General features: G+C 43.3%; 1 protein-coding gene across 7 annotated transcripts in view; it reads left to right on the top strand.

The window, feature by feature from the left end:
- The window catches only part of afdna (afadin, adherens junction formation factor a), an 83,945-nt gene extending 63,159 nt beyond the window's left edge, over positions 1-20,786 (top strand). For 4 of the 7 annotated variants that reach the window (XM_061811768.1, XM_061811764.1, XM_061811765.1 and 1 more), the window contains 12 exons: positions 723-923; positions 1,991-2,082; positions 2,923-3,117; positions 3,232-3,379; positions 4,055-4,457; positions 4,722-4,975; positions 5,317-5,528; positions 5,826-6,005; positions 8,730-8,864; positions 13,144-13,675; positions 18,261-18,345; positions 19,755-20,786. In XM_061811768.1, coding sequence (XP_061667752.1) covers positions 723-923; positions 1,991-2,082; positions 2,923-3,117; positions 3,232-3,379; positions 4,055-4,457; positions 4,722-4,975; positions 5,317-5,528; positions 5,826-6,005; positions 8,730-8,864; positions 13,144-13,675; positions 18,261-18,345; positions 19,755-19,920 — 2,603 coding nt within the window. In that variant the 3' untranslated portion in view covers positions 19,921-20,786. Of the gene's footprint in view, positions 1-722; positions 924-1,990; positions 2,083-2,922; positions 3,118-3,231; positions 3,380-4,054; positions 4,458-4,721; positions 4,976-5,316; positions 5,529-5,825; positions 6,006-8,729; positions 8,865-13,143; positions 13,676-18,260; positions 18,346-19,754 lie in introns of those variants that run through there. The other 3 variants (XR_009793774.1, XM_061811767.1, XM_061811766.1) reach the window with 3 other exon arrangements.
- Positions 20,787-23,435: the final 2,649 nt, after the last annotated feature.

Raw genomic sequence — 23,435 nt, 5'->3', positions numbered from 1 at the left:
GGATGGCGTCTGGTATGGTTGGTATGAACAATCGTTGTGGCTGGCTTAATAGACATTACTTCTTGACTGAATTTTGTTCTGACCTCAATTATTAGCATCATATACTGTTGCAAACATCTATTATTAGCATCATATACTGTTCCAAACATCAGCATATCATCCCAAAAGGATGTCCAATTGCAAATGTAATAATCTTGAAAAAAATCTCAAATATATTACACGGTCATTGATAAAATAGTAGAACATGGTGCTAGCTCCTCGACGTTAGCAAATAGCAGCTAGGCCAGTGTCCAGGAGGCTCGTGACAGCCAACAGACTCATTTTCAATAGGTGAAAATGAATCTGCACACTTTGATGCTGACAGCCTGTCACAGTTGCAGTTCCTGCCGATCCATTTTTTTAACAAACTAAACTCACAACAATGCGTTTAAACTAATGCATGTAGATATAGAAATACTAATGCATATTCTATTAAAACGTGCAAAATGAGATTTTTTTTTTTTTTATTGCAGGGTGGAAAGTTAGAGTCAATTTAAGAATGTCGTGCAGCCGCACTACACATTTCATTTTGAAAAGATTTATAGTTCATAATTTAAGAACCAATATGATGTTCTTGGCCTAGAACATAGTCTACATGGTCTGTAATGGCTAATAGTTTAAAATTAGTGGAACAATTGTGTGAACATCTTCCAATTATGTGTCATCACTTCCTCTTTGTTCAGCCTTAGACCGTGGCCGTGAGAAAAACGGTAAAATGCGTCCAAAGAGTGAAGGCTTCGAGCTGTACAACAGCTCAGTGCAGAACGGCTCCCCAGAAAGTCCGCAGGCCGGGTGGGACTCTTACCCCGAACCAAAGAAGATTAGCGGGGAGGACCGGCTCCTCAAGAACCGGGCTGACCACCGCTCCAGTCCCAACGTGGCCAGTAAGAACGCAACTCTGTCATACAATGTGTACAAAACAACAAGTGGGTACCATTTTTTCCCCACATTTACCTTTTGACACTTATTCTTCCACGTTTTTCTTAATTCGAACATTTCCAACTTTTTCCCACTTTGACCACTTCATTCTCATCCCACGATTACACACTATTGATGTAAAAAAAAAAAAAACAAGTCCTGTTCAAATGCAAATTTTCTTTCATGCTCAGTTACTTATTTTAATTATTCAAACCATTTGTACTTCCAGTGGGTCAGGTTATTCTTGACACATATTGGAAGGATTTTTCTCCTTCCCCAAATTCCCTGACAATATTCCAAAAACAACACAAATATTAGCACAGTTTGCTTTATCCTTTTACATTTCTCAACTGGTTCCAAACTCTTCTACTTCACGATATTTGTAGCTCATGCAGAACATCACATGCCTTGAATTCCGAGATTTTTTGAGCTGCTCACATTTCCATGACAAAATTCCAAAATAGAGACAGTTTAGAAGTGCACCTATTCCTTCTCATTTCCTGACTGGTTCTGACCATTCCAATTTAGAAATCTTAAACTCAAAACTCATTCAGGCTATATTGAGAACTATTTTTGACATCTCCTAAATTTCCCAGTTGTATATTATTCCATATAGCTCCAATAAAATTCCTAAATTTAAAATTTAATATATTCTCCTTTCCATATTTTTCAACTGATTCAATCCAATCCGAAACTTCAAGATGTTGACATTAAGACATATTATATAAAAACTATATGCAAATTTTAACATTTTTCAGTATTCCTCATTTTCAATGCAATCATTTTATAATTTTACCTCATTATTTCCATCGTTCTCGAGCAATTCAACCCATTCCAACCTGAAACTATTTTGCTCATTCACTTTTTTTAACATTCCGACAATTTCTACTTTTTTTGAGAATTCCACATTTTTCAAAATAGTATTCCCTGGTGAAATGGCATTTAACCTAGTCTCACGTTATATATTACAGCATTTCAATACATTTTTATTTCAGTTCGGTACAACTTTTGTCTCTTTCGCACTTTTCCTCAGATCAGGGGCAAAGTCCTGCAGGCAAGCCAGTGTATCCCGCCGGTCCCGGCACCAAGATCACATCTGTTTCCACCGGCAACCTGTGCGCTGACGTAAGTACTGTACTGTACCTCCTTCATCTTGCAGCCAACCGCACTCTGTTGAGCAATTCCAGAAGAGGATGAAAGTGGCAAAAGTTATTTGTATTGGCAGCAATTTTGCAGCATTTTGACTGATCTTTTAAGACTTATTATGGTCTTCTCTGATCACATATTCCCCTGAAATCTACCAAAAGAAAAAGTAGAATCTTCATTCACCAAGAAAAAACATTGCTAGCCCTTTCTGTTATTTAATCATCATCAGTAATAGTACATAGCTGGTTAACCAAAAACATTGGGAAATTTTTGTGAAAACAAACGTGCCAAGATGAACAATGACTGACTAATTTTTTGCTTTTGTGATCCTTCAAATTCTAAAAGGCATAAGCAACATTATGAAAGGACTTTTTATTCCAAAAATAATTATTCGCAGGTATACAACTAAGAAACGTGCCATGCGACGCAAACTTAGCGCGTGGCTCAAGTTCTACATCAGTTACTTTTTTTACCTGGACTTCTCGATTCACCTCATGATCATTCACACTTTCTACTACCTACCATGATGCATACTGTATTTATGCCATACATATACATACTCTGTGTGTGTGAAGTGGCTTAAATTGTCCAACTTCTAATGTGTTGGCCTCTTCACTCTGATAGTTATTGTGATAAACCTAGATTATCTTTATCTTCTATTCATATCGATGGCAGTCCATGGCAGTAGATAAGTTAAACTAGTCCATCGTCCAGTTCATTGAGAGTTCTCTTTATACCTTTCTTTATGTAAGTGCTTTACCTTTTTTTAGTCGAACAATTGTGTGAACCCCTGATTATTAAAGACTGTCACTTCCTCAGGATGAGCCTTCGCCCCCTCGTCCAGAGGCATATCCCATCCCCACGCAAACCTACGCCAGGGAGTACTTCACCATTCCAGCATCCAAGAGCCAGGATCGCGTGGTGGGTCCGGGGCCAGGATCCTCGCAGCACTGGCAGGCCATGGAGGACAGAGAACGGCTTCCCTCGGTGGACAACATCCATAACAGCATCCAGGTATATTAATAATTTCGACTTGAGCTTCCTATCCCTGACGGACTTGAAGAACACAAGCAAAAGGTGACCCGAACTCCTTGCTGGAACCTATTTTTTTCCCCCCCTTGTGCTTAGCGGGTCAACCACTCCCAGGAGGACATGTATCCTCCACCTGGGGTTCTCAGGCCAGACGAGCATATGCAGCAGCACTACCAACAGGAGTACCAACACCAAGATCTGGACTATCAGCACAGAGATATGGACTACCAGAGGGGACCGCCAGGTAAGGAGCTTCAGGACCAACTGGCATGGCCGAAATTGACTGAATTGTCAGCCAGTGTGTAGAGTTCGCAAATTATATTTCATGAGTAAATAATTGTCGGCCAATAGTTTTACGGGATGTATGGGCCAATCTAAAAGGCACAAGTTTTCACCAAGCTATACCAATACAGTTATTCATGCATCCGTGGATATCAGGCATTGTCAACAGCACGATCAGGGCTTGCTCCAGTACACAACAGCCTTAGAAAAGGTAGATATGACATGCCCCTTTTGAGCTGGATGCCTACAGTGACACTAAGCTAATGCCCATGCATTGCCTTTGATAGGGACGTCACCCTTGGCAACATGGCGACCATGTTGGCACAGCTGTGAGCTGGACCTAGTCTTCAAATCTGTGACATGTTTACATAGTGTTTGTATACATCTGGTTTCAACTGTCATTGCGGCATGAAAGAAAGCTCACTTGTAGGTTAACATTTTTACTCAGCACACAAATGATTTCAAAGTAGGGCCATTCATAAATCAAGGTACTACTGTACTTTTATGGATTCTGGTAGATTTAATCAAGATTATGTTTGTTGTTACGTAATCCTGATTAAAACTACCAGATGAGAAGAATCAAGTTGCCTTCAAAAGTTCCTCATTCCATTTCTGATCTTGCTTTGCATGGTTTCAGGTGTTGTCGGACCGGACCACTGGGTAACGCAGCAGCAGATTTCATCCACGATGGAGCTGCCCACGTCCAGCCAGGAGCACCTAAATTTTTCTGCATCCTCCACGTCGTCGGGCAAGAACCAGAAGACGGGGCCAGGCCGCTGGAAGACACCCATCGCCCCGCACAATGCGGCACCGCACTCAGTCCAGCCGTCGTCCCGCTCAGACCTCCCGCCACCCCCTCCGCCGCCCCCAGTCGCCTACCCAGATGCCTACGAACCATATGAGCTGCACGCCGAGATGCCTCTGCCACCGCCACCCACCGCCGTCAGCTCGGCGACGGCCCAGCAAGCCGCCGACCGCAAAAAGCGGGAAGAGCAGCAACGTTGGTATGAGAAGGAGAAAGCTCGTCTGGAGGAGGAGAGGTAGTGAACTGTCATTGTCCACCAAAACTTATATTTTATTGTCATGCCATGGTTTTTGTCCAAAATCACTTCATATATTTGCTCCCTTCTTCCATATTTTTCAATCAATTTTTACATTTTGCCAAGTAACATTTCAATCAGTCGTAGAGCCTTTTTGCTCAGCATCTGCTTTCAGCATCAAAATATAATTTCTACAGAAATGATATCCTCTGCTACCTTGTGTTAAAGTTCCGTTGATAATGATGAGGTTAACAATTCCCCCAGGGACCGGAAAAGGAGAGAGCAGGAGAGGAAGCTGGGCCAGATCCGGGCCAACCCTGTCATGCCCGTCCAGCCTCACAACGGCGGCGGCACCTTGCCGCCCCCTCCACCTCACCACCAACACCAGCCCCCCCATCCTCCCTCCATGGGCCCCCCTCATGCTTACCTACCCTCGCAGCCCCAGCCACCTCCCTCAAGACCCGAAAAGCTGGCCAGCCTGCCTCGCTCGGCCATGCCTCCTGGCTCCAATCCTCAAGGTGATATTCCCTGACAAGGTTTTCACAGGGATTCTCATGGCTCATATTTGATGGTAGTATTGTTTTGATCATGATCAGGCCTTACTAGGCCTTAACAGTATCAGGTTTGCCTTAATTTGGCTGTCATTTGCCACTGTTTGTGATACATGCATAACACCGCAAAAAAAAAAAAAAGAATTTAAACAATCCAGCTAAAGTAATAGTTTTCATGGTTTTGAGAGGGAAACTGGCTGAAATTAGGGGCTGGGCAAATTCAAATTTTTTTAAATAGGATGAAAAAAGCTTTCTTGCATTTTCGCTGTGGTGTTTTGTTTCTGAACCATCCGCCGACGTGCCAGCAGGTGTGGACACAGTGATCCGGGACCTCTTGCCCCAGCAGCAGCCCCGCACGATTGAGCGCCGAGACCTACAGTACATCACCATCAGCAAAGAGGAGCTGACGAGCGATAGCCTCTCGCCCGACCCCTGGAAGAGGGACGCCCGCGAGAAAGCAGAGAAGCAGCAACAGCTCCACATTGTTGACCTGCTGGACAAGGAGATCCAGGAGCTCCAGGTAGGTGCAGAAACCAAACAGTAGTTTTGATGACGTAGCTTTGGGTTCTGGAAGTGGCTTTGCTGCTGTCTGCTGGAATACTCACTTTCTGCTCACCATACAAACGTGTTTTTGTTCACATAGTCTGCTCTTCTTTTGGTTGTACTACTTTTAAATGTTTGGGAGGGGGAGGCTCAATTACTTATGTTCCAAATTTCTGCTCTTCACAGAAAAGCTCTGTCTCTATCTGCCGCAAATATCGGTGAACCGTGAGTCATTGCTCAATAAATATACGTCATAAAATTATGCATTGCTCAGGCCAAGCCAGAGCGCACTGCTGAGGAGAGCGACCGGCTGCGCAAGCTGATGCTGGAGTGGCAATTCCAAAAGCGTCTGCAGGAGTCAAAGCAAAGCGACGAGGACGAGGAGGAGGAGGATGATGAAGATGTAGACACCATGATGATCATGCAGAGGCTGGAGGCAGAGAAGCGAGCAAGGGTGAGCGCACAGAACACATTTTGGTTGTAAAACATTAAAAGCAAAAGTTGCTAATGGAGCTAAAACCGAAGCCAATGAATGTGCATCTGCAACATGCTTCTGTCATCGCTTTGCCATGCTCAGCTGCTTCAATGCGATTGGCTGGAGGGCCGAGTGGGCGGGGCCGGACAGCAGCTTGGCTGGTCGCAGAGATGCCACCCACAGCAACTTAATACTTTTCAGTGATACCAGTAGAAATGTAGCAGCTGGTTTTACCTGCAAAGCAGGAAAAGGGAGGAGCTGACAGGAAATGAAGGCTCATCTTTGCTAGGCCCTTTCAAACTGCCTTAGGCAAGGTGCAACGGCATTTGCTTGTGACTTTCAGACAAAAGAAAAGAGTTGTCTTAGATTTCACGTGTAAAAGAGACATTGTACATTCTCGTCCTGGCGACCCACTATCCCTGCTACCAGCTTTATTACGATGTTGAAAGACAGCAGATTCATGGGTAAACTCTAGACTCACTCACTGCCATGGATATTTTTTTTTTCTTGAGCTAGAATTCAACAATTTTCTACCTCCACTTTTATTTGGTTGCCCCGCTCGTCTGTAAAATTAACTTTTGTTAACCACTGTAATCTGTAACTGATCCTTGTAGATGGTAATCAGCACAGCTTTTGAAAAGGTAGATATTAGCGGGGAATCTCGGGTTGTCATGTCCATTATGAGGGCGAGTATAAGCATATATTAATAATCAGTGTGTGTAGCAATAGTGAGAAAAATTGACAAAGTGCCATGGTAAAAAATAGCCATTGACGTTGAGTCCGATCCATTCCGTGAGAGTCGATCTTGCTCAGCGGGCATTTTTTTGTTAGGTGTGTATATATATATTGATTATTAGCACATCCAGTGTCAGTCACTGTTTTCCTTAATGAAAAGCTAGATTTCTCTGGTGTCAAAAACAACGTTTTTGGTCAAATTAACACTATCTACTGATTATTAAAGAAAGGAAAATGGTCTTCAATTTTTTTTCCTACATTTTGGGGTGGATGTTGTTCTTCTGTTATCACAGAAGACATTGTGTGGGTCTTGAAGGATCAGTCAAAATGCTCCAAAATACCGTAATTTCCGGCCTACAGAGCGCACCGGATTATAAGACTCACCCACCACATTTGTCAAGGAAATACCATTTGCTACATACATAAGCTGCACCTGTGTAAAAGCCACAAGTGCCCACATGAGATATTTACAAAGAATGATGGTACACAGAAAGTAAAGTAAGTTTCTTTTGGCTTGTCCCTTTCGGGGTCGCCACAGCGTGTCATCTCAGATGAACGCACATATATGTTTGGCACAATTTTTACGCCGGATGATATCTTAGCTTAACATACCAACAACATGGTAACACGAACAGGGCTGGTTTTAAAAAAAAAAAAAAAAGAAAGAAAGAAAAAACAGCCGTGGGAGCTACACAGTAGCAACACAGTGGTACAGCACTAACAGAGCCGATTAAAAAAAAAAATATATATATATCATACCGGTAAAAATCACTGAGACACAGCAGTAACACAGCAACAACATGCTAGCACAGCGCTAACGCTAGCGCAGTGGTGACAGGGTCAGTTTAAAAAAAAACATGCCAGTAAAAGTCACTTCCTCTGCACATATATTCCACTGGTCTCACTCTTATCTATTCCGCTCGAGTGCCCCCTTGCGGCCGTTAGAAAAAATGCACAAATTAGCTGCATCACTACATAAGACGTAGGGTTTAAAGTGTGTGAAAAAAGTTGCGGCTTATAGACCGGAAATTACAGTATTTGGCAATATAGGGAATACTGCCAGTGAATGAATAGAAAAAAAAACAAAAAAACATTATGTAATCCTGCACACTTCCCTCGGAACTTGGAGGTGCAAAAAGCCATTTTAGATGGCAAGTGTGAAAGGGGCTCATGATCCAATCCAATGTTTTGCCTTCTTTGTATGTCCTCCCTGCCTTTTAATTCCTAGCTTCCTCTTCCTGCCTTTTTTTGCTAACTCACGTCCATGTTTTCCTGCATTTGCCCCTCCCTCCACAACCCCCCCTTTTCCTTACCTCTTCCTTTTCTTCCTCTCACGCCATACTCTTTTTCTTCCTCTTCTTGTTCTGCAGCAGCAGACTGCTGTCCCAGCTATCTCTGTTCTAGACTTGGTATGTTCTTCCCATTAATGACCAATACCTAGCCAGCCTCCATGTTAACCCCACCTCACTTCCTGTCTCCTGCCCCCAGGGCAGGGCCCTGCCTGCCCCATGTTTGCCACTCTCCCACCCTTTGGGACAGCAGTTCATTATTGTGGTTGCAGTTGCAGGGGGGTGGATGCTTCTTGTTGTTGTTGTGGTTGTAGGTTTTGTCTCTTTGTCCACTCAAAATGTATTTGGCTGGTTGCCGTGATGACGCTTTTGAGTGCAGAGGGAGGCAGCACCTGGCATGGCTGCGTTGCGAGTTGTGTTCCATGCATGATGGAGTGAGGAGGCGGACATCATCATGATGGTGTATCCATTCATAGATCCGTGTGTGGGTGTGCGTTTGTGTGTGTGTGTGTGTGTGGGGGGGGGGGTGGATGTTCCTGGTGTGGTCTGGTTTGCATGCGCACGCAGCTGCCCCCCCCTCAGAATTCATATTCACAAGCGCATCTGTGTCACAGACACGTGAGTGGGCGACACTGATGTTCCTTCTCTCTTTTTGTGGGTTTGCCACCTCGATCCCCAGTTGCAGGACGAAGAGCGGCGGCGCAAACAGCAGCTGGAGGAGATACGCAAGCGTGAAACCGATGAACGGACCAAACAGGAGGAGGAACGGCGGTGGCGAGAGGAGGAGAGAGCCAAGCGGGAGGCGGCGGAGAAGGTCAAGCCTCACAATTGTTTCCTTAGACCCTTGTGCCCATTTCAAATTTACTACTCTTTTGACATGTGCAGGTGTTCAAAAAGTACTATAAAATCATCATACATTTATATTTTTGTCTTACTTTTGTGCTTGATCCCCTAATCTAAGGACTATGATGACAGATTTCTTTTTTTTTTTTTTTCTCGTACCAAAAATATTGTCCCCTCCTTGAGCCGTCACCTTATCGTGGTGGAGGGTCTCTGTGTCCCAATGATCCTAGGAGCCAAGTTGTCTGGGCCTTCACACCCCTGCTCTGATCACCCATTGGAAAAAAGTCCTGGGTGACTGACGAGACAAAGCAAGGCTCTATAAACTCCTATGACAAATACAAAAATTGGATCGAGGTTTCCCTTTCCTGGACGTGGGTTACTGGGACCCCCCTCCTGGAGCCAGGCCTGGAGGTGGAACTTGGAAGGCGAGCGCCTGGTGGCCAGCCTGCACCAGTGTGTCTTGGTCACTTACCATGGCCTCACTAACTGTTTGAGGGTCCATAGGGGTCGGTTGTAGGTCCCCAGCAGAAGCTGGCTCTAAGGATGTGGAATGTCATCTCTCTGGCAAGGAAGTATTCCTTGATCCCTTGAAGTTTTGATGAGACATACACCGACTGTGCTCTGGTACCAGTCCTCTGGTGAGTTGCTGGAGTCTCTTCTACTATGGAGTTGTCCACGGTGAGAGGCACCGAGCAGGTGTGGGTATACTTATTTCCCCCCAGCTCGGTGCCCGTCCGTTGGGATTCACTCCAGTGGACGAGAGGGTAGCATCTCCCTCCGCCTTCCGGTGACTGACTGTGACTATGCACCAAACAACAGTTCAGAATACCCTCCCTTTTTGGAGTCCTTAGAGGGAGTGCTGGAGAGCGCTCCCGCTGGCGACTCCATTGTTATCCTGGGGGACTTCCATGCTCACGTGGGCAATGACAGTGAGACATTTTGTTACTGGATTGGATTTCTGTGCTCATCACAGATTGTCGATAACGAACACCATATTTAAGCATAAGGTTGTCCATACGTGCACTTGGCAGTAGGGCACCCTAAGTCTCATTTCAATGATTGACTGACTGGTTGTTTTATCGGACTTGCAACTGCATTTTTTGGACACTCTGGTAAAGAGAGGGCGGCGCTATCAGCTGATCATCACCTTGTGCTGAACCGGGTCCGATGGTGGGGGAAGATGCTGGTCTGACTGGATGCTGGTCCGAGGGGGAGCAATGTGGTTTTCGTCCTGGCCGTAAAACAATGGACCAGTGCTACACCCTCAGTAGGGTCCTCGACGGTTGATGGGAGTTCGCCCAACCAGTCTACAATTATTTTGTGAACTTGGAGAAGGCGTTTGATCGTGTCCCTTGTGGAGTCCTGTTGGGGGTGCTTCGGGAGTATGGGGTACATACAGAACCCCTGTATTTGGGCTGTTTGGTCCCTGTACGATCGGTGTCAGAGTTTGAATCTGCATTGCTGGCAGTAAATCGAACTCGATTCCGGTGAGAGTGAGACTCTGCCAAGGCTGAACTTTGTCACAGATTGTGTTCATAACTTTTATGGACAGAATCTCTAAGCACAGCAAAAGCGTACAGAGAGTACGGTTTTGTGGCTTCGGTATTGCGTCTCTGATTTTTGCAGACTCTCACTGGAGCGGTTCGTAGCCCTAGTGTAAAGCGGCTGGGATGAGAATTAGCACCTCTAAGGGGTAATGACCCCTCTCTAGGTCAGGGATGAGATCCTGCCCAAAGAGGAAGAGTTCACGTATCTTGTATTCTTGTTCACAAGTAAGAGAAGAATGGAACAGGAAATCATTAGGCGGATCGGTGCAGTGTCTGCAGTGATTCAGACTTTGTATCGTTTCATTGTGGTAAAGAAGGAGCTAAATTAAAACGCGAAGCTCTCAATCTACCAGTCAATCTACGTTCTTACCCTCACCTATGGTCACCAGCTTTGCGTCATGACCAAAAGAACAACATCCCGGATACAAGCGGCCAAAAGGAGATTCCTCCGCAGGTTGTCTTGGCTCTCCCTTAGAGATAGGGTGAGAAACTGTCATCTCAGAGGGACTCCGAATACAGCCATAGCTCCTCCACATTGAAAGAAGCCAGATAAGGTGCCTGGGAAATCTGATTTGGATACTTCCCAAACTTCTCAATGGTGAGATGTTCCGGGGACGTCCCACCGGAAAGAGACCCCCGGGACGACCCAAGACACGCTGGAGAGACTACGTCTCTTGGCTGTCCTGGGAATGCCTCGGGATCCCTCCGGAAGAGCTGGATGAAGTTGCTAGGAAAAGGGAAGTGTGGGCATCTCTGCTAAAGCTGCTGTCCCTGCGACCCAGCCTCAGATAAATGATAGAAGATGGGTGGATGGAAAAAATGTTGTAAGATGATCAAACAGCAGTGTTTTGTGCATGTACATTTTTTACCATGAAAGTGTCCAAAAGGTATCGGGAAGAAGAGAGAAAAACTGGAGTACAACAATGACAGAGATTTTGTAAATTTTGTAGGTGGGCATGATGTTTGAATGTTAATTACTAGCATGTTAAGCGTGAGAGGTCACAATTTCCATAGAACAACCAACGGTCTGATAAAGTGTTCATCCGTCCTCGTCTTGGTGCCTAAATCAAACATGACCAACCTTCATTATCACCACCATCAGACCGCTGGTTGTTCAAAGACTCCTCTCAAATGTTTATTTTAGATGGATGAGTGATGGAAGCTATTTTATTACTCAAGCTATGTCCACACCTCTATATAGCTATATCTATATCCATCCATTCATCCATTTTATTGAGCTGCTTATCCTCACGAGGGCGCGAGAGTGCTGGAACCAGTTCCAGCTGTCATCGGGCATGAGGCGGGGTACACCCTGAACTGGTTGCCAGCCAATGACAAGGCACGTGAAGACAGACAATAGTGGCACTCAAAATCACACCTGGGGGCAATTTAGAGTCTCCAGTGAATGCATGTTTTTGGGATGCGGGAGGAAAATGGATTGGCTGGAGAAAACCCACGCAGGCACGGGAAAAACATGCAAACTCCACACAGGTGGAGCCGGCGTCCAACCAGTTCAAGGTGTACCCTGCCTTCTGCCTGATGATAGCTGGGATGGGCTCCGGCACACTTGCGACTCTCATGAGGATAAGCAGCTCAGAAAATGGATGGATGGATGGATGGAACAAAACCATAGGTCATAGGTCAAAAAGCTTATTCAGTTTGGATTAAAGGTAAAAAAGACTTCCTGAAACATAAGTCCAGTTGCCTTGATTCAACATTTAACGATTGCCATGACTTGAATAAATGCTGTTCTTGATTTTTCATTCTGATCATTATTTTTAATTATTGTGCAAAAGTAATAGCGTACGTGTGGACATAGTCTGTCATTTCAGTTGAATTATGAACTGCATGTTGCCAACACCCGCCCCCATGTCATGGCGCTCACCTCCAGCGTGTTGGTCGTCATCTCAGGAGTCATTCATTTACTTGTTTTGCGGGCTTAAGTTGATGTTGTTGTTGTTGTTATTATTATCACACCCCATCTGCCCGTCCTCCCCACATAAACCCACCCACACACACACAGATATCCAGGTCCACCACCAACCACCCCTCTTCATTATCCATATTCACAAAAATCCCCTCTTGAGGCTCCTCATCTGCTGTTTTAGCGCCAGTTCCTACAGGTTATTTAGTGTGACCAGAACCAGAGAAGATAAACAAGGTCAGCTGGGTAAAAGCACTGCCAGGAGTTAGATGGTCTGCCAACTGAAGGTCCACCACCTGATCCCAGGAACAACATATGGACCGACATTAAAAAGCTACACCCATGCATGCACACACGCACAGACTCGCAGTCGTGGATGTAGGCAACTTTGAGGGTGCCTAGTTTACGTGAACAGCAGGGAGGGAGCAAAAACTGGAGTGACTCCAGGTGATAGCAATGAAAGTGAGTTGTACTTAAAAGGCGGTGTCTATCCCTGGGTAATAAAAGTAGGGTCCCCTTAGAAAAAGGTGTGGCCAGTGACGTGTGAGAGGGTGGTGTCCCCAAATGACGATGGTGAGGTCCCCTTAGAAGCTGGTGAGATTGAGGTAAATGTTAATTTTATAGGGGTGTCCCCAAATATTAAGTGAGGCCCACGCCCCACATGATGGAGGTGAGTGCTAACGTGAGCGAAAGGGATGTCCAGACACATAAGGGGGGTGTCTTTAGATGAACTCGAACGTTAACGAGCCGGGTCACTAATGGCTTGTCGTCCCCCTCAGAGGAGACAGGAGGAGGAGTACTACGCCCGTCTGGAGGCGGAGCGGCGCCGTCAGCACGAGGAAGCTGACCGCAAGCTGCTGTCGCCAGACGAGCCGGCCGGTCTGTATCGGCCCCCGCTGCCCAAGGACTACCAGACCCCCTCCGCCCTCCCGCACAACCCTACTAACACCCCCCCGCCGCCCCCGCAGAGAAACGCCTCCTACCTCAAAACACAGGTGGCCTCACCTGACACGCTCTACACCGCCAAGTTTGTCGCCTACGCCGGCGACGAGGACGACGACGAGGAGGGCGGCGGCGGCCAGTCAGGTCAGCTCAAGCTGTCGGCCACCCGCAAGTCGTACGGCGACCTCCCGGCCCCGCCCCACCGCGGACGGCCCCAGCCGCCGCCCACTGCACGCAAACCCCGGCCGCTCTCGGACGGCATCTTCCTGTCTAGCTCCTTCCAGCTGCCCAGTGCCAACAACTCCAACAGTACAGGGCCGCCCCCTCTCCCCACCAAGCCCGGGGTGGGCCCCCCAGGAGGTGGGAAAGGTAGAAGCAGAGAAATAGTGAGGGGGGGGGCTCACCACAGCACCCTCCGCAGGCCCCAGACCTCCCTCTCAATCGCTCGTCCTTCTAGTCGTGTAGAACTACTTCTATCTCATCCTGCTCCTTTTGTCCTCTTTTTACATCCTTCACCAAGCCCGATACGCACACAAAACTCTTTTATCGCTTGTCAGCGATCCCTTGCAGTTTGCGTCATTTAGGGACGGCAAACTAGTGCAAATACCTCAAATTTGCAAATAATGGACTGTTCCGGAAAATCTTTCGAATTACCTATAGCGATGAATCTTAGTGGGCGCGGCAACCTTTTGTGTTTCGCAGGCTCCCGCTAGTGGTACCCAAAAGAACTTTTGAGTTTGAATATGTTTGCTTTAAATATTTAAAAATACTTTTTAAATTGATTTAGCTACCATTTTATTTATATCAATTGTATGCATTTTTAGAAGAAACATTCTGTAGATGCGTTCAGTCAAAATTAAGAAATGATTCAAATCCAAGCAACTGTAATTAGTTCTATTTGCAAAACCAGTTCAAATAGATGCATTAATATAAAATTTTCAAAAGGATAATTTAAAATTAAAACTAACTGCATTTGTGAGGTCATCTTCCCAATGCTGACCACCCTGCTGTGTCTGGCGGCGCTTCACCCACCTGTCCGACCGCTGCCAGAATCTTCCATCACGCTGTCAATTCAGTGTGACTGTGCCACAAGAGCCCTGCTATGAATTCTAAAAAATATCTATCTAACACGTTCAGAATTGCCTATAAATGACACAGGATGGTGAATGGTGACCAAGCACTACTTTTGTCTCCTCCACCTCAACATACAGTGGAGCCCTGCTATTCGCTGCTGATAGGGACTGAGCCGAACTGTGAGAAATTTACAATTGATGCTCTTTGGACAAAACCACACATGCAAGGGATCCGGTAAAAAGGAATGCTTTAAAATAAGCAGAGAACCGGGTAAAAATGTCATGATATTTCTATGAATGACGGGGAATGGGTTTCACTCAGAAATCTGAGAAAAGAAATTTGCGAATGCTGACCCATGGTGCTCGGCCCAGTTACCACTAGGTGGTGTATTGTTCTCACCAGAGGACAAAACAGTAGGAGTAAGAGGGTATTTTTTCACGAAATGATTGTGAATAGGTTTCATCAAAATGAATCTCCAAATATGCAGGGACACGTTTATACAGAAAAAGGGACAAAGTTAGAGATGAGCATTTTGTGTGTGGACCGGGCTTCTGCCGAAATGTCTGTCATACTCTCCAGCAGCCAATCAAATGGTTTCTTTTAGTGTGGGTTGTCTTCCCTTCTTTGTCTTTTTGGGGTTTTTCTCCGTCATCCTCCCGAGACCCCGGAACTCCCCCGCCACGATCAGCCAACAATGAAAAAGCAATCGATAATCATGCCACCACTTTTCACTGTCGCTTGACATCCATTAGAAGCAATCAATCAGTCAATCAAGTGACCAATCATAGTACTGTTGGTGTTGTCGCTCCGCCGCCTGCCGCTTTTGGGCACGCCCTTTTCTGCTCTTGTCTGCCGCAAATTGAACAAGATGTAACGGGAGCCGCGAGGCTTCTCTTTGTCTGCTTTGCTATCACCCGCTGGTTATTAGTTGCTATAACAGGAAGAATTGAGGGCTTCCGTTCAGAACCCAGCCGCGCCCCGATGGCCATTTGGGGTCACCTCGGCAAGAGTTCAGCTACTTGTTCAAACACGAAGATACTCGAATACATTTTTTTTTTTTTCGAGAAAGTACTTGTAATTTAAAGAGGAGCAACAATTTGAGATAAGAGTCCTGCATGGTGGCACTAAACTGGACTCATGCACAGTAGTTTGGCAGGTTGTGAACAGTTCTTATTGCCACCCCCAATTTAATTTTACTATAAAGTAAACCCAAAACACAAGCATTACACTTGTATTTAAAGCCACCACATAACTTAGTTCGCTAACTTAATGGTAACACTTAATGGGAAACAGCATAGACCGGCCAACTCATAGCATATATATGAGTTAAGCAAGGGACATTTGGACACAAACTGCACAACAGAGACAATATAAAATTACTTGAAGATATATTCTTCATCATTTTTGAAGAAATACTAATAATAGATCTCTAGCAATGGTTTCTTATGAAATGTAAAACCTAATGGCTGATTTCTGCAGCCGACTGTGTCTTTTACAGTGGTTGCGAAACTCATTTGTCTTCATGATTTTACATATTCCAAAAGGTGCTGTAAGAAATTCATTATCGTGCACTCATTATTTCTTTACATTCTAATTAAATTTTTTTTATTAAGTGCTATTTTCCTTATTGACAAACGTCAAACAAAAACATTTAGTTTTTTTGAGTAGTCTGAACGGATTAACGGTGTTTCCCTTTGTTGCAGTCTGAAAATATGATTTAGGAGCATTGTTGGCAGTTTTCACACTTCCGGTTCAGTACCAAAACATCTCAAGATGTTAATATCAACCAAATGTTTTCAAATAAACGGGTTGGACATTCATCTGTTGAAGTTTGGATATTTGCTCGGTAAGATTTTCCATTTGCGTTGTATTTGCAGACAAAGCAAAGCCTCGCTGCATCCGAGCCCCTTTTTCAAAGCAGAAAAGCTCAACTTTGCTTGTAGTTGCACACGAGGAGTCCGATTTCCTCCCCCCGACCCTCAACTAACTCCACCACCTGCCCGCCCGCATGTTGGCATCACATTGGAGACCGGTCCGCTTAGCGCGTGCTCGGCAGGCTTGACATCTTTTGCTTTTTTGCACCGTGTGCACGTGGCTTCTAGCGGGCTCCTGCTACTCGCTTTCTTTTTTTCTGCTTACTCTTCCTTACATGATCTCGTGTGTGTGTGTATGTTAAAAATCATAATATTTGTCATAAGTTTCAATGTTGGTTTTATGGAAACTCCGCAGCTGTGACATTACGAGCGTCGTCGTCTCGTTGGTCCAAGTTTGAGGTCGTCTTTTAACTTATTTATAAAGAGCTTGCCGGTCATCACATATTCATTACCAGGTAAAGCAGCATGTGGCTCCGAGTCCAAAAGTATTTTTATCTTCCAGGTCAGTAAAAATGACTGTTCTGGTCGTCATTGCCTGCCTTTTTTTTTTTTTTTTAATCATTCCAATGTTTGGTGGACAGGCTTAAAAACTGGAACTATTTAAAAAAAAAAAAAGAAAAAAATCCCCTCTAAAATAGGTTAAATTGTTTAATTTTTTTAATTCATCTTGTGTAATTTCAATTTATTCTAAAAGTTCTAGTAAATTACTTTAAAAATAATTGGCTAATTTATTTTAAATAAAGTTTTACACACCTTTTAAGGAATTTTATTAAGTACATTATTGATATATAGTGAATAATAAAAATAGTGCTTTTTATATATTTGACTAATTGGGTAATATATTTTCATAAATAGTTGAATAATTTTCCATGACTAACATTTTTTCTTTGTCAGTTAATTGTAAATCTTTAAATAAAATGTGGAATTTAAACCATCACATTTTTTTTATTTCACTAAATTGGTTGATGTAGTTGTTGAAAATGGAAATAAAATGTAATATTGGTGATATAATAAACGTTATTAGTGAAATCAATAATTTTTTGAGAAAAAATATTTAGGAATACATTTGAAATAAAATAAAATGAATTTATTAAAAATATGAAATAGTACATAAACTATTTTGTTAGTTGATTTAATGAAAAATATTGCTTTTTATATATTTGACTAATTGGGTAATGTATGTATTGAATAATTTTCCATCACTAACATTTTTTCTTTGTTAGTAAATTGGTTCATTGTACATCTTTAAATAAAATGTAGAATTTATACCGTTATTTTTTTTTTTCCATTTCACTAAATTGGCTAATGTAGTTGTTGAAAATGGAAATACAATGTAATATTGGTGGTGTAATAAGTATTAGTAAAATCAACAAGATGGCATAGTTTTTGAGGAAAAAATATTTAGGAATACATTCTAAATAAAATAAAATGAATTCATTAAAATATTAAATAGTGCATAATCTGTTTTGTTAAATAGTTGGTTTTATATCAGAAACAAAATTAAACTACACATTTTATATTAAATCACGTTTTTTTATGTTTTACACATTTGAATTAACAAGTGATTTATTTACATGAAAGTTTGCCATGAGCAGTTGTGTCCTGCATTGTGTGCATCTGGTATGCAAATTTTCCTTGAAGGAAATAATTTTGCTCTTTCTTCGTATAATTTAAATGATAAAAATGTGTGGAAGGTGTCTTGGATGTTGGTTCTTTGCTCTTTTTAAGCCTTCCTGGATCTTTGCTACCCTGTTTTGGGTTTCTTCGCCCCCCCCCCCTCTAGAACTTTGACTTCCTTCCTTTGTGTTCTAGCTGCTGTGCCTTCTCAAATAATCCAAAACATTCGACGTCCCTCCCGTGGATCCAGAGAGAAGCTGCCAGCCGGCCCCTCTAAAACCCAAGACATGAAGAACCCCAAGGCCACGTTCTGGCAGCTTCTCTCTGGACCGGCTCGACGTCTCACTCCCACGCGGGAAACTGTTCTGATCCAAGTGTGTCGCCAACAGGATTTAACTTGTACACTGGAAACTCAGCAGGAGTTGTAGGATCTGGAGAGTTCTACAAGGAACCGAGGGACAAATGGCCCAAGAGGTGAGTTCCTCCGTCCGCCAAACACTGCCTGCTTGTATATAATAAACAAACAAACAAAAAAATCTTTTTTATGCAGATTAAAAGTAAAATTGTCTGATTCCACAATTTTAGTCATTTTTTTTCCTCAAGCAGATATGCAAATTCCACTGATTAGTTGTCGTAAGACCTGCCAGCTGATTGCAATTTGGACTCCTCAAAAGCCATGTGGCAAATTGTGTGGTACCGATTGGTCACTACTATCAATATTTACAAACTGAACCCGGCATCGTAGGAGTCAGGAGGATTTGTTTTTGTCAAACAGAAGTCTTAAACATTGCAGTTTCCTTCATATTTTATTGTATGTCAATGTTTGAACATGTATAACATAAGCATGTTAAGTACAGTATTTTCCACATCTTTTATTAGGAAAATGGGATCTGTAGTTCAAAAGCTTGATATGATGGAAGGAAAAGGATTCTGTAGCCAAAAATGATTTAAAGGTCAAGTGTCATCCCTATAAACATTCTAAGATAGATATTGAAATGAAAAATCACCAAACCACCTCCCCGCCCTATCCACCTCCGCGCAGCGGTGATAAAAACAACGCCGTTTTTTTAGTAGCTGTATACACACCCACCTGTCGTTTGGGACCCGACAAAGCTCTCGTCCTTTGGACCCGTGCAATCCATTTTTCACGACGAACCGGGTCTCTTGGAAATTTATGAAGGGTAAATTCATCCTCCCGAGTGTTCGAGCAATATCCAGCAATGCAACGAGCCGGAATTTCGGCAAAGACGAAGGAACAACGAGCTACCTTCCGGCAGATAAAACTAGTATAAACAGATGAGACCGCTTGACCTGTTCGTCACTTCCTGCCTCTTCTCGAAAACAAATCCCTCGAGAGGATTTTCATGGCGGGAGTTACAAAAAGCCATATACGTCTAAATCATGTTTTGTGGTGGGGGGAAAAAAACGTATGGGTCCATACCAGCTGCCGGTTTTTCATTAATAACATGCTAAAAATCATCCATTTCATGACACTTGACCTTTAAAAACCGGTTGCTATTCATTCCATCAGCTTTTCTCAAGATCGCAGCACACATTTTACTACCTACTGCGACATGCTCTTTATATACCGTACAGTACACATACGTACCGAAACTCGTCCAACTTCCACTACATTGGCATCTCTTAATCGACATAAGTCGAGTCACCACCTAATCTTCATCTTCTACTCAAAAGCTGTGCTGATCTCAAATCCAAAGCGATGTAGTGCCGCCATCTACAGGGATCTGTTACTCGCTGCAAAAAACAGAATTTTGGAAGACCTGAGCAAGACCCTCTTCAGCGCTTAAGTTTTGAGAATTAGGATTCCTGTTAGGATGTTTCGAAGGCCGTTCATATCGTTGTGGTGTCATTGTGATGAGCAGTCAGGAGCAGGAGAACATCCCAAGCGGCGGCAGTGGCGCCCCCCCTGAAAGTCTGACGTTTAAGGAGCGCCAGCGTCTGTTCTCTCAGGGCAAGGAGGTGTCCAACAAGGTGAAGGCGTCGCGCAAGCTCATGGAGCTGGAAAACGAGCTCAACACCAAGCAGTGAGACGACACGTCACCTTGCACCTTTGCTCGTCTTTGTTTTTAAATTTTTTTTTTTTTTTTTTTGACTCATTGGAGCTGTGGACCCTTGCAGTGACTGTTTACCACTTGCCCCCACCCCCCACCACCAGACTTGTAAGAAGCACTGTACAAACGTAATTCTATCAGCATATTCTATTTTCTTGTTGGTAAAATGGTGCTGGAGGAAGGGGCCAGATGGATTATAGAAATTAATGCTCTTTTTTTTTTTTAATACCTTACAAAGATTTTAAGTGGTTAGCTTTTATCTTTGGACAACAGATGTTTTATTTGACTCATTGTTTGGATTTTTTTTATAAACCCGACACTGTTACTTCATTCCGCATCGCAGGCACAGACAACACAAATTTTGTTGTCGTATGTCCGATTTTTTTTTTTTTTTTTTAAGGGGGAGGGAGGTGATATTGTAGGACAAGGCATTCATCTCCAAGCGCACAACTTCAATGTAAATAATTGTCACTCGCAGTACTGTACAAGCCTAAAAACGTCGCTGGTGTGACCAACAGTCTGAGATGTTTTCAATCTGAGGTAACCCTGTTTTAAATAAAACACTTTTTTTTTTTTTTTTTTTTTTGCTGGTGTGAGAAAATGGACAAGTGAGACATTCATTTTTAAAAACAAAAAAAAAATTGTTTGCTCTTATGCGCAATGATATGCCCGTAAAAGGGCAAAGGAACATCATTTTCAGTGCTTTCACAGCCGATGTTGTTCACAGTTGACTTGTTCCTCCCAGTTTGGATTTACATATGAACTGAATCACTTAAAGGTTTTCATGTTTAGTTTTTTTTTTTTTTTTGTAAATCATTAATAAATACAAATGTTTCAATAAGCGTCGCCTGCCAATTGTCATTTATTAAGCAGTCTGACAGGACTGGACAGTTAATTAGGTACACTTCCTCTGAACATTTTAGCTAACTTATATTTGTAAAGGTACAATTACCTATCTTATTTTCTGAGCCGCTTATCCTCACAAGGGTCACAAAAATGCTGGAGACTATCCCAGCTATCTTTGGGTGAGAGGGAGGGTACACTGTGGGCTGGTTCCCAGCCAATTGCAGAGCACGATGGGCAATTTAGCGTCAAGTAACCCACCATGCACGTTTTTGGAACGTGGGACGGAACACACACAGGAACAGGGAGAACATGCAAATTACACACAATCGGGGCGAGGGATTTGAACCCCGGTCCTCAGAAATGTGAGGTAGACTCTCTAGCCAGTCATTGATCGTCCCTGGTACATATTGCATCTCATTATATGGCAGAACTAGGCCACGTGTGTCATGTCTTTGTTCCTACGGAAGCACACAAAGAGGAAGACCCAACTTGTAAATTCAAAGTGAGAGGATTTAATTAGTGAGGTTACAAGTTGGGCACAAGTTGATAATTTTTGATGTGGTTTAATTTTATATTTTTTGGGGGGGTGTAATTAAGATTATAGCAAAACTACTATTTAGGACTAGGGCAAATGAAGCTTTGCAGCCATCTAATTGGTCTGTACATGGTTCAAAGCTCAATGGCGCCATCAAGTGGCTTAGAAGCCCAAGTAAGAGATCAACAGTCTTAAATTATATGGCTATTTGTTTAAAAATATTAATATGCTTGAGTCACAAAAAAATGAACAAAATGCAATAAGTGCTACAAGGATAATTTATTTATGTTAGGAAATAATGGCTTTTGTGCAATGTTTGGCTTTCAACAATTTTGTTTTTTTGGAACGTAGTGAAGAAAATTATTTGAACACCCTGCCATATTGCAAGTTCTCCCACTTACAAATCACGGAAGGGGGTCTGAAATTTTCATCGTAGGTGCATGTCCACTGTGAGAGAGATAATCTAAAAAATAATCCAGAAATCACAATGTATGATTTTTTTTCATGATTTATTTGTGTGATACAGCAGCAAATAAGTATTTGAACACCTGTCTATCCGCTAAAATTCTGACCCTCAGACCTGTTAGTCCGCCTTTAAAAGTCCACCTCCACCCCATGTATTATCCTGAATCAGATGCACCTGTGTGAGGTCGTTAGCTGCATAAAGACACCTGTCCACCCCATCCAATCAGTAAGACTCCAACTTGCAACACGGCCGAGACCAAAGAGCTGTCCAAAGACACCACAGACAAAATTGCACAAGCCCACACGGCTGGAAAGGGCTACGGAGAAATTGCCAAGCAGCTTGGTGAAAAAAGGTCCACTTTTGAAGCAATCATTAGAAAATGGAAGAAGCTAAACATGACGGTCAAATAAGAGTTTTGTTTTAACTTAAGATTTTCAGCAGTATGGGTCTCATGGATGTTCGTTAATCAAACGGCAGATAAAAATCCGTGTTCATGGATGCTAACTACACAAGCCTTTGACAGGCTTTGGCTTTTTCTTTGTTCATCTGTCATCCATCGTAGCTTTGAAAGGCTAAAAGGGAAGAAGATATTGGAATTGCCAGTATGGGGAAGTGAAGTGGGGGAAAAAATTCCTCATGTGCTCACGTACATACTTCCCTCGAAAGGCGAACATAAGTAGGATTCAAAGTTGTACCAAACTGTGAAGCCTTTGTCGTCTACAATAGTGAAGATGGGCTGACAATCCTCAATGATCACGTTGATCGAGGCTTCAGCTACAGCTTTACTCTATCGTCATCAAAAAAAATGAAATGAACAGTATTCATCCAATTACAGATTGCTAGTAATGCAGTCTTTAGAGTGTAACAATGTTGTCTATACACCAGGTAATTTGGCTCACCTAAGCTTGGTCCGGTTTCCTGGGTCTCCTTGATCTCGTGCAGGGATCTGTAATGCCTAAATATAGATGTCGTTGCGCATAACACAGTGAAAGCAGGGAGCAGGTGGAGGAATAATTGACCCCTCCGTACAGGGCACTTAACCACGCCTCCTGAAGTGACGTCACGCCACGTGCGCTAACATCAAACAATTAGCAAAAATGGCGGCACGGCAAGAAAAGAATAGAGCGAAACTGTCCGATTTACCGTCTGATTTCTCACTCGCATTCTTAGCTAACAGTGAAATATCGTTGAAAAGGATACAGCAGGGCTTCAAGTATTTCAGCGAGCGGTATTTCAATGGTATTTACATGCATATCGGCGGAGAAACCATTTATATTAGCGCAAGATCTTTCCGGAGCCAGAGGAAGACCGAGAAGCCACATAATATAATATATTATAACCCAAAGACGAATTCGTCATTGAAAGTTTCCTATTTTCGTGTTACATGTCACACTTGTGTGCAGAATCTGGATGTGTATCTGTATAGCCGTTTGTGAACCGCCGTATGAAGGAAAAGAGGGCGAGGCTTGATTTACGAGTTGTTTTTCTCGTTTTCTTTGTGTAACGTCACGCGCTCCCCTCAATAATTATTCTTAAATTAGTGCCGAACCTACGTAAGTCCCGACCGAGTACGACAATCACTAGTTTAGTGTCCTCAAACATCCTTCCTTCAGTCTTGGTGTCTCGGTGCACGTCGAAGGCTTTT

The sequence above is a fragment of the Syngnathoides biaculeatus genome, chromosome 23 (assembly GCF_019802595.1).
Source record: "Syngnathoides biaculeatus isolate LvHL_M chromosome 23, ASM1980259v1, whole genome shotgun sequence".
In the NCBI taxonomy this organism is placed as follows: Eukaryota; Metazoa; Chordata; class Actinopteri; order Syngnathiformes; family Syngnathidae; genus Syngnathoides; species Syngnathoides biaculeatus.
This window is presented reverse-complemented; position numbering and strand designations above follow the sequence as displayed.